We start from the raw sequence: 12478 nt of genomic DNA on the forward strand, positions 1-12478 counted from the left end.
TCAATCAAGCTCTGGTCCTGTAGCATGTAGCATCCTTCTGTGGTCCTTGTGTGTAGCATCTGGGCTCTGTTCAGTCCTAACTTGCCTTGAGCTGGCGGTTCTGTTTCTCCCTCAGTTCCTGCTTCAATCTTCAAAATTATCCCCACAACTTCCTGGTACAAGGAAGAGCTCTTGGAGAAGCTGCATGCACAAGACAGCCAGAGACTCCTGCCTATCCTTTGGTATCTCATGAAATGCAGGCAGTGCTACAGATGTAGCAGAGATACAATACTAGAGGAAATTCAGTGAGGACAAAAATGACACTTTATTCAAAATGCAAATGCCCTCAGCAATGAGATTTCTGAGGAACACTTAAGCAAATAGAATGGATTCTCTTGTAATAGCAATTCTTAAACTAATAAATATTGCAGCAGCACAGGTGAAAATAATACAGATATGACTTTCTGAACACAAAATAACATTGCGTCTGGTCAGGATACAACGAATAGCTTCAAAAACAAAATACACTTTAATTTTTGGCATGTAACCAGAAGGCTGGAGTCACTACATCCTCTTAGGCTAATTACTATACTTAAGTCAGCCTGCTTTGAAACTGACAGTGTATGGTAACTTGAAATTTGTATAAATGAACGTAAATCCAAAGAGCTACACTATGTTTATGTTAATGCTTCTGAACATGCATGATCCGAGCTACCCAGGTTAGAGCCGAGGATCCACATACTCAGACAAGATATTGCTTTGTAGTTTGCAAGGAGCAACAGTTTAATAGTTAGTTTTAAATGAGAACAATCTAAAAGCTCAGGGCAAGCCTTGACAATACAATCCTGGGTTTGGAGTCAAGTATACAAGCAACTGAAGCATGCATACATCTACTTCTGCCTTAAACATCCTCCAAAAGGCTCTTCCATGTCCTATCCTGCTAAAAGTTGTGAAGACACTGCTACCTCTTTCTGTAAGCTGTTTCATGGGGATTTTCAGCAAAACCTCCAACTTGGTACAGTTTGCCATGCACCTGTAAGAAATTCCAACCTTATGGCCCAGCCACCCACATGGCTTGTTTTGGCCTTCTACTTTATCTCACAAAGATTTCATTGAATTTGTAGCTTCATCAGGATGCACAGCAATCATCCTGAAGGATTATTGGTCCAGAGCTTAAAAAGACTAATTAGTAGGCAGAGCCATCTCTTGTCAATAGCAAAAAAGTGCTTACTAACAGCTACTCCAGTTCTTAACCAAACCCCAAACATTTAAAGGTCAATGCTCTACCCATCTAGTAGCGTTGGGTTCATTCTTCAGTGTATTTTCTGGTTTGAAACCTATAAACTTATATTTCACATACACATGCAAAGGAAAATAATTCAAGGATGGCTTCACTAGTCTCTGCTTTGCTGTGAAAACATGACAAGAAGCCCAGAGTAACAACAGGTAATTCTGGGAGTACTGTGATGGATGGGAAATCCCATCTGCACATTTTATAGGCAGCAGCAAACAAAAAGTGAAATAAAATCTACTTTCAAACAATTGTGTATGTGGCCATATATGTCATGAGTACAAAGGCTTATTGGTTTAATTAATCAAGATAATTCTCTTTAAAAAAAAAAAAATAATGTTGAAAGGGGAATAGCCCTACAAATTTTGGGCTTACTGGTTGCTTTACTTCTCCAGCAAGCTCTTTATAAAAAAAATTTCACACTCTTTATGGAGCAGACACTTCCCATACCAGCTTGCTTGCTTTGATAAAATTCAAGATACAGCCATGTGCTGTTTTTAAAAGGCATTTAAAAAGTAACTTTTTCATACAACGCAATAATTTCATCAATAAAGCCACAGCAAAGCCATATAGACAAAAATGCTTTATTTCACCATTAGCCTTTAACCAATAAGCATAAAATGGTGGTTGTAATAGTTTTGTTCATAAGAGATCCAAACCCCAAGAAAACTATACTGGAAACATTAACCAACACTTTATTCCTATAAAAATAATAATAAAAAAGATACATTCATTTCAGGAGGTGTCTACATCTTTACCAATAAATTAGGCTTTGCGATATCAACATTAATTTACATTTCAAATTATTTTAAAGAAAAGCACAGCTTGGGATACAAAATAAACTCTTTCCTTACCTTCCAAATACATCAGATACATTATTTTATTCCTTTAATGCACTGGCACCTAAGATCTCAGAAGAAGAAAGTAAAGAGTGGTACAGAAACATCCACTGACCAAAAAAACAAAACAAAAAACAAAACAAAACAAAAAACTAACAGCTGTATCACTGAATGACTATTACCTTTCAAGGCTTTTCTACATCTCTGATGAAAAACATTAACTGAGCACATGAAAATATGAACTTATTGACTAGAATAGCAGGATCTTGTACAAAGCTTGCCAAGAATACTTCAGCTTTCCCAAATTTTATGTAATTTCAAAAAGTACTATTAAGCACATTTCCCTCTGCATTGCATCAAAGGTCAGTTTTAAACAATACATCATTTGTTGTTATGAATGCCCAACAACTTCAGGCCTTGATAGGACTGTCCCTTTTATTTATCGTACATCTCTCTGTTAAGGTTATACAATGAAGTGTGAAAACCTAAATAAATTATGTTTAGTACTCGCCGCACAGCTCTCTGGAATATAAGCATCGGTACTTGACATTTATTTTGCAAGATCTGGATTTGAAATATATTTACATTTGAGCACATATACCAATTCCCCACCCAATTTCTACATACAGTCACTTAATTTCTATTAAAAAAAAAATAATAAAAAAATCAGTTATACCAGGTTTTTATTCATATATCCTAAGCTCTGAATTAGACAGGCACTGATGAAGAATAACTCAACAGCTACCATCAATCAGCTTGCCTTTTTTGTTTTTGTATAAGCGTGTTTTGTACAGAATTGAATAAACAGCCCTACTTCACTTTTTTACTGTTTTTTTTTTCTTGTTGAAAAAAAAAAACACACAAAAACAAACAAACAAAAAAACACATCTACTTTAGTTTAACACAAGATGACCTCCTGGTATCTGGAGAGCAAGCTCCAAAGACTTCCTATCAAGAAACAGTCATTCTACAGAAGGCTGATAGAAATATGATGACAGACTGGCTTCAGTTGGTAATTGATGTTGGTAATGGCTTTAACTGATCTAGCACAACATGTTTGCTCTTTGCAACCTCACTAGTTACCCAGCCCCATTCAAGTTCCATATGCAATCACAGGAAAAGACACTAAATGAAAGCAGTCAAAATCATTTTTAGAAGGGAAAGATTTCAATTTTGCTTAATATTATTTAAAAACAGCAGTATGTGAGGAAAATATTCACCTTATAATTCCTTTTTGGGTCAGTTTGACAAAAATGAAATCCCAACAGTAGGGCTTTTTACTAAAGAAATTGTTCCAAGAGAAATGATGCAATTAGTCCATAGAAAAGGATTCCACAAAGGGGACAAAATTGCATTTCCCATCCTTACTGTAGCTGTTTAAAACATTTTATTTCATTAAAAAAAAATAAAAATAAATATAGATCTTATCTGCTCTGAACAAGACGTTCCCTACAGTTTTACGGTTGTGAGAAACTTGAAAGTGTCTGATAAGGTAAAACAATGACAACTCAAGAAATTACATCATGAAAGCCAAGAAAGTAACTGAGAAACTGACTGTAAACTGAAGTGTTTCAATAAAGGCAATGCTTTAATATTTTAAATACAAATTTCACCGAAGACTCAAAAACTGCAGCTAAGCTCAGAAGAGCATGCCACCTAAGACTCTTACCCAAGTAGCCTGCAACAAAATCAGAGGTCTAAAAAGGTACATTCTGCTTCCCCTTCCTGAAGTTGCCTCTCAGGGTGAACTTGAAATTATTAAAAAAAAAAAAAAAAAAAAAAAAAGACAATAGCTACCAGTGTCTTAACTATAGCCCAAACTAAACAGTGTCAGCAGTCTACAGAATTTGTTTTTTCCATTACTTTCATGGTCCTCAACATTGCTCATTACCAATATTCAAACCAGAGCACTATTGTGACAGGGTTAGTCTGAGATGAAAAATGGTGAAGTCCATGGAAAATCACACGCTAGTCATTCTCTTGCATTACAAGATTTTTTTCCTCCCTCTTAAGGCAAGTTATAGTGATTGAGGATACTGTTGTTTGAAGATTGTACAGCTACTGAACAACTGAAACATTAAATATTTTAAAGTACACTAAAACTAACCCGTATTTCATTAAATTGCTATATTTAAACTGTTAATATAATGCTATTGTTAAAATAGACAGTAATCTGAGATGGCTTAACACTATCAGTGTCAGAACTTAAACGCATGAGAATCCATTTAATCAAAACATTATGCTTTATATAATGAATTAATCATTCACTTGGCTTTCAACTGCCTTTGAACAATGTGCTTCATGACACAACTTTACCTTCTGTATAGTTTCAATTCATAAATGTTTTTAACCAAGTAGACTAATTGCAGGTTACCAACTGAAGCACAAACACTTCCCAGCGTGCACTCTGGAAAAGCTTTATATGAATGAATAAAATAAATTTGCACCTAAATGTTACATTTAAGGATATGACAATAAAACTGTTTTCAGTGAAGTAACAATGCTTAAATTTTAATTGATCAGAAATGAACCATGCCGTGTCTATTTTCAACCAGTGGACCATTTATGCATTCAGTCTGACACCTAAGAACATTATCTACAAGGAGAATCTTGTCTTGTAAAATGGTATTATGCTTGTAATAAAGCAAATGCACAATTCATTACATATTTCAGAGCTACAGATCTTTAGATAGATTTATTTATTTTAAACCAAGTATTGCACAGTAGAAAAGAAGGGAAGAAAATAAAACCATCTGTTAAAGAAAGAAAAAGAGTGCATTAAAAGGTATTGCTGGACTCCTAGGTATATTTTGACTGCATATAACTTAGTACCAACATCTAAAGAGAAGATTATAGTGAGCAAACCCCTGGATTAATTTTTTTTTTTTTTTTTTGGTGCAAAATACCACTATTCAAGGTTTGGTTGTATTTTAATGATTTGTATTTTACACATCCTGTTACACAAAGGGCGTTCATGGTTTATAGCTCTATTTTTTCTCCTTTTCAATAAAGATCTCTCCCTCCCACCTCTATCTCAGAAGTGCTCCCTTTTAATATTTTTGAAGACACAGTGAATAAGCATCTTAGTTATTTCTGTATCAAATATAAAGCCACCTAATCAAAAATTGTTTAATTCAGAGGGATTCTTGTTAGTGTATTTCACAGTGGTGAAAATCTCAAAGGTTCTCCCTCCTCATCCTCCACCATAGTAGAAGTTTTATATGCTTATTGTCATGCTCACACAAGCACAGGCAAAGAAAAAAAAAAAAAAAAGGGGGGGGGGGTTAAAATATTTAGGAAGATTATATAGAATCTTGACTTCACAGCATTTTCTGCTATTTGTCGATTGCCTGGCACAGTTAAATGTTTTGTGTGTTAGCAATTAAAACTCTTACAAGAAAAATCAAGAAACTTGATTTTTTAGTTTTTAGTTTTCTAATTCTTTCAGAAACAAAAGCCAGCAGTTAAGATGATGTTTTCATAATTATCCTTAGGTTGCAAGATCAAATCTAAGGCATACATCATTCAGTGCAAAGTCATCACACAGTACAGAGAGAACATAAAAACCCCTTCATTCTCCCAGAAGGACCCTACAGGTACATGTGCAAAATCCAGCAAGACTGAAATAAAGATGGACACAATGCACAAGTTAATTGTGTAGTTAGTATTTGCTCTGTGGTTTTACAAAAAAAATAATAATCAAATAATATAGAGATTACCATTTTTATAGCTTTAAGCGGAGTATCAGTAGCCAGAAATTTCAAGTTATTAAAATCCAAGTAAGAGTTCAAGAATGCTATTACTGAAACCATCTAACTTTACCAGAACAAGAGCAGCAGTTGTCATAATATGACCATTATCAAATAAAAACACACACGCTAACGCAAGTCAAACCTATACCATGTATCTTGAGGCTGGAGTTACATACTGAAGAAATTTACCAAGTTTTGGTAAAATACATATTCAACATGAAGAAACATAAATAGTGATAGGAATATGTCATTAACCCTGAACACAAGCGGTAAGTAATTAATTACTTCTATGAAAGAAACAAATGTCACAGAGATGCTCTAAATATTTTCTTACTATTTATTCTCTTGCCTTTTTTTCCTGTGCCTTTTTCACTTCTTGACAAACTATTAATTACAAGTCACGCCACCTGCAAGCAGCAACTCTGAGATCTGGTCACAACACAACTTCAGAAGATGTTTTAACAGAAAGGCACATATGTTACAACAAAAGAGAGCTTTTTTTTTTAAAAAAACAAAAACAAAAACAAAAAACCAAAAAACAGAAAAACTAGCCAGCAAGCACAGGTTCTTCAGTGCCCACTACTCACATTGTCTCACTCCTCAGTGTTCTCCCAAACAATTGCAGACAGCTTGTACTTGTACAACAATTTTTCAGAGGCATTTTTCAAAAAAAGCTTCCCAAGCAAAATGTGCATATCCAGAAGTATTCCATGTTTGATGCCACAGATGGATTGAGTGACCTGATGCAGTTTAGCAAGTGAAGAGTGAACCAGAGTTAGTCTCTTGCCTTCTAATCTGTGCCCAGTCAAGTAGGAATTTAAAAACCCAGTGCACTATAAAAACTTTAGCAAAGGTAAAATTTGGAATGCAATATATAAGAACAAACACAAATTTATTCACACTTTAACCTACAAAGCCAAGACGATTTCTGTGTTTCCAATGACCCTGTGAGTACCAACTAAAAAACTCTCTTTTGATCAATAAATAGTAACCAGGTATCTTCTTTTCTCTACTTATAACTAATGTAACCTGGAAGAAAAGACTAGGCCTATAGAAGACCAGGGTTAGCAATTTAGCACATACTACATTCACTTTTCAGTCATCCTGGGAGGGGAAAAAAAAAAAAAAACAACAAACACAACCTTCTGGTAACATGAAAGATGCATATTGTACAGCTGTGGCAGTTTCCAGAATGAAACTCCAGATATATGACAATATTCATAATACAAACCATAGTTTTAAAATATATCTGAAAGTTTGTGTATGTGTAATATATATACCTCTAAAAAGAAAATTGTCTAATTTTTCCTTCTATATACATATAAACATCTGGCTAATATGCCTCAAATGTTTTTCCTTATTTAGGACTAATCTTTTAAATAATATAGTTTTAAACAGTCCCTTAGAATTTACTTTTTTAACACCATTCAGAAATGAAGAAACTATCTCAGGGTAATCAAAAAGCACACACAAAATAAATTAACATCATACAAATGTGGTTATATTGTTCAGAAAGTCCAATTTTCCCATTTGAAATGAAATGGAGACCAGTGTACCTTAGGGTGAATTATTTAGCAATGTACAAACTCGTTCTCTCTATGTCAATCTTCGTGTGAATTTAGCTGCATTTCCATAAAGCAAGAAACACAGTAAATCCACAGAACTCTTGCAACAGAATTGTGTTTCACTGGATAGGAGTACAGTTTTTGCTGAAGGGCAGCAAGTCAATGTTTTATCACCACCTGAACACTAGCAACACCCGTGCCCTTGTAAGCTTCACACCTTGAATTAGCAGCAATGTATTTGATGGGTTCAGTAGTAATTTTTCTTCCAGTATTGGATTAGACTACTTTGCATATACAGCAAGTCAAAAGTCTAGTACTTGTGTGCAACATTAATCCACATTTACATCTGAGAACTCATAATACACATGGAAACAAAGGTGAAATAAAACCTTATTTTAGGTTAAAATGTTTTCAGTCCACATATGGAAAAAGCAATGAAAAACAAGTGTCAAGGAGGACAGCAGACACAGAAAGAAAAGAAATACAATAGCTAACACTAAGAAGTAGGTCACTGTTGGAAGGATAAACCGCAAGTTAAAAATGATCAAGAAAAGATGTAGACTGTACCACCTGTATAAACGCAGCATCATTTTGTACATTACAAACAGTGATACAGCATATTATAACAGCTGGCATACTAATAGATTTATGGAAACTGAATACCTAATTTATCCAGCTCTTAACGTACAGTAGTTATGCATTAGCCTTTGAAGATTTTCAGCCTTTTGAAGTTAAGGTTACATTCTCATAAATATTTAGAGTCCCAATAAGAACGCTACAAATTCACCTTCAATGAACTTCCATACAATACAAAGATACTAAATACCTTCTTAAACTGAATAATTTCAATACTAGTAGTTTTCCTTTTGTATTTTCAAAAGAAACCCAAGGACCTTTGTAACTTCCAAAGAAAGGGGTGTTTTAAGGCAGTGAAAGATATGTATTAAGGTTTCCATGATTGTTTATGGTGCCTATGTAAATAAAGCATATTACACACAATTGCTCTCATTTATCTACACGATTTCTTTATACTGTACACGATATAGCAATTTTCTTGAGAAATTTAAAGTGCCACTGTTCAAATGTGCTCATCTGTCTTCCCATGGGCTTCTAGTCCCTTCTAGTTGCTTTGAGAAACAAGCTTCTGCTTTACTTAAAAAGCAGTCTTTTTAGGGGAAAATAGTTTCATCCTTCACTGCTGTGCTAACTGGAATCCAGTGGTCGAATCAAACCTTCTTTGTAAACACGAAGAATAGCTTCACAAACAAATTTGTACTGACTCTGTAAAAGAAAAAAACATTTTTGGTGGATTAGTTAGGACTCCTGATTATACGGTTATTATTTAATACTGCTAACAGTCTCATTGCTTCCTTTTCTCCTGGACAATGTCAGGAGAGGAGGTATAAAGACAGAAGGAGAAAATCCAGCTCCCCTAGTTGCATTCACAGGACACAAAGGGAACATTTACTTATTTCAATGAGAAGCATTACAAGTCTCACACTAAGGAAAACCCAATACCCAAATTTAAAAGAACAACCTTAAATCCCAGAGAATACAATTTATTTGTAAAAGCTATGTAAATTTGTAAATTTTTATGTTTGTTTTGAATTTAGTCCAACTAGATATTTAAGCCTTTTATAAATCTCACCTAAATATTTTTGTGTTGTTACCTGGTAATTACAAGTACTCTAATCTTGCCAATCTTGCTGTTAGATATTACTGGATACATTTCAGTTACATAGCCAAAAATGCATTTAGAGTTATCATGTAGGATATATTGATAGAGTCCATAATACCTTACTAATTTTTTTTTTTTTGGCTACACTATTGCAGAAGGTAGAGTTGCTCGATTTTAAATTTGTAATCAGGCCACACATCATCTTCTGCCATAGCAGAAAGTGATCAAAACCTTTGGAATGAGTATTTTCTGAAGAGCAGCAGACACATTAATTTTTTTGTCCCTCAACATGTTGAGCTCATTTAGTTTTTATAAGGTATTCACAAATTAGATGTTTGCTTTCTGAATTATACTATTACAATGCCTCCCAGCTGCCCTTTTACATCAGTTCTCATCAACTCTCCAGAAGGATCTGGAAACATTCCCCCAGTATTTCCCACAGGACAGGACTAAAGCACGATGCTCACTCTGTGAAGGACCTCACGTTGCATTTCAATACCAGTAGTTATGAACTTTATTCTTGTCCATACATGTCCAATACATTTTCTCTTAAGCACAGAAAAGCTTAAGGAAAAGTTGGGGATAGAAATTCATTATCTGCATCTCAAGTTTCTTGCCTTTTCTTTCAACTCTTCAGTCAATTACTCCCACCTCCAATATCACTTTGTTCTTTTGTCTTTATTTCTTAATTACCTTGACTTTTCTCTTATTTTCATTTGCATATTTTTACTGCCTGAACAAGTCAACTGTGATATTTAGCGCTGTTCACTACTTCTGTTAACTTCTTTGTATGATCAAGTTGTTGAACCAATATGAATGAACACTTCAGCGTTGCTTCCTCTGACTCAGGCTCTGACTACTTGTTTTCTTTGCTGTTATCTGTTGCCTGTATTCCTACTGCTCAGTTGGTAACTAGTTCTTATGTATGTCCTAAAAGCGCTACTTTCTACCTCGTTTAATATATCTAATTTCTCTTTAATGGAATATAGTGCTATTTTTTTCCCCAAATGGAAGGCCATATAGCTATACAATTTATATTGTAGCGTGATTATACTGATTGAAGCTTTTGTCTTCCTGTTTCTGATAACCAAATTACAGATCTTTGAGAAACTACAGCTTTTGCATGATTAACAGCAGACACTAAACTGATCTGTTAATAGCTCTGCCAAGTCCATTCTTACTGAGTATGCCCTGATCTTAACTCACAACATGCATCTGGCTATGTATATCATCTTCGCAGAGCTGGAGTACATGTACAGTCTCTAATGAGCTCCTGAACATGCTTCAGGCCAGACTGCTAGAACTGGGCAACCCCCCTGGATCAGGTCCCTTCCAACCTTAAATGTTCTGTGATTTTGGGATTCCCCTGTTCAAGTGGAAACCAAAGCTCTCTCTTTTTTTTTTCTTTTCTTTAAAGAAAAAAGATTTAACTGCTGACTTTGTTGGTCTAGACCACTTTACTTTGATTTGCTGTAGGGCATTTAGCTCTTTCAGATAACGCATACTTAATATTCTGTTGTTCAACTTCTATAGAAGGAAGTGGAGCCTCCCATCCCTTGTCTCTAACATCACGAAGTTCATTTTCATAGCTAGCAAAATTGTCCTCGTAATCTCAAATTGTTATCAAACCATCTTCATCTTAAAAAAAAAAACTCTTATTTTCATATTTCAGTTATTGATATTACCTAGCTTTTCCTCAATTTCATTCTTGCCCTTTGTTTCTCCTAAACTAGAGTATCAGCACAATTGAAAAAGATGCATATGTTGTTCCTATCAAATTCTACTCCCTCTACAAATTGTAGCACAAACCCTTTAATTTTACCTTCAGTTTAACAATGACCTATGAGGCTTTGTACAAAAAATGAAAACCAAGAAATTATTTTAGCTTTTTGCATAGAATTTATATGAAGGAATATAAACACATGATTTGGGTAGGTGACTTTCTGTATTCGAACTACTTGCAAGGTATAAAAATTAATTGCCTTTTAACTGCAAGGTAAGAAATATCTATAAACAGTTAAATACACACCTAACATGTAAAGCTGCCTTTTTCATTGTGCTAAGGTACGTTAAATGTAGGAAGCATGAACTATAATGGCAACTGAAGCCTCACAGAACTAGGTCATTTAACACCTCGCATCTCTTTTAAAACCGAACAAGTGCAATATACAGAAAATGAGGCTTCCTTCTCCATCTCCATCACTTACTGATGTTTGCACCATCATAGCTCGCTGGTCTCGCATTTTTCGTACAATATCCAGTGGATAAACAGGTTGGTTTCTTTCAATTAAGCACATGGCTGTTTCCATAGTGACCAGTACACCCGTGCGACCGATTCCTGCACTGTGAAATGTAATAGAAAAATCGTCTATAAAATTACAATTTTGCAATACATCACATTCTTATCACAATGTTATGATGCTAAATAGCCTTACAAATTACAGAAAGACCTTTATATGACTAAAACAGTGCACAAAGCCTATCTTTAAATAAACTTCAGTAATATTTCTTGCCAATGATTACTAAGAAAATAGTTTTTGTATAAAAAAAATTTAAGCCCAAACAAAGTAAACTATTTTTTAACAGTTATAACTGCTAATAATCTACATATACTGATTTTATATTTTTGACTAAAAAGGCAAGAGCTAAATGACTGCTAAATTGACAGGTTCTTTATCCACAGAAAAACTTTTCAGTACCATTCACGATAAGTTTACAGGCTTGGTGGAGGATGAAAATGGAGAACAACTTACATTACAGATTATCAGCTCTGTGATACTTACGTAACTAAGCAGTTTCACCAAAAAATTGTAGGAGAAAGGAAGAGAAAAAAAAACACCCTGTTCACCTTGTTTTGATGTTGCATAGTCTTAGCATTTTCAACTAATTCAAGCTATCTACTGCCTTTCAGACACTTTTCAAAGTAAATGCTTGTTCAAAGGCTGAACCAAATCTGTAGTCAGAATTTTAAAACACAAATACCTGCAGTGAACGAGGACTGGCTCATTCTCCACTCTCTTTGGTCTCATACAGGTCACAAACTCCAAGAAGTCCATGGAGTCATCAGGAACACCATGATCAGGCCAAGCAACATACTGAAGATGAGTGACATTGTGCTGCTGTTCTGTCTGAAATATAGTAAGGTTTTCAAAAAGTGTTCAATGTTACAACTCCTGTATTGACAGACACAATTTATACTTTTCATGGTGAGCATATTCTGCAAATGTTTTGAGATGTAGGACATTGAAAATGTTTGTTGTTTTATAGTTCAGAGTAAAGCATAAACATGTAATTCTTTACATACAAAGGACTAACATTTGCTAAATTAATGAGGTACCAAATTTAATTTGTTATCTAAACAGATTTTCAATTTC

At 34.5% G+C, this 12478-nt stretch overlaps 1 protein-coding gene across 4 annotated transcripts in view; it reads right to left on the bottom strand.

The window, feature by feature from the left end:
- Positions 1-1697: 1697 nt before the first annotated feature.
- PTPN3 (protein tyrosine phosphatase non-receptor type 3) overlaps positions 1698-12478 on the bottom strand; it is a 126353-nt gene continuing 115572 nt past the window's right edge. For 2 of the 4 annotated variants that reach the window (XM_082753587.1, XM_082753586.1), the window contains exons 25-27: positions 12087-12232; positions 11312-11447; positions 1698-8707 (exon numbers count right to left, since the gene is read on the bottom strand). In XM_082753587.1, coding sequence (XP_082609713.1) covers positions 8630-8707; positions 11312-11447; positions 12087-12232 — 360 coding nt within the window. In that variant the 3' untranslated portion in view covers positions 1698-8629. The remainder of the gene's footprint in view (positions 8708-11311; positions 11448-12086; positions 12233-12478) is intronic. The other 2 variants (XM_082753588.1, XM_082753585.1) reach the window with 1 other exon arrangement.

This window comes from Aythya marila (genome assembly GCF_965140915.1).
Source record: "Aythya marila genome assembly, chromosome: 2".
NCBI lineage: Eukaryota > Metazoa > Chordata > Aves > Anseriformes > Anatidae > Aythya > Aythya marila.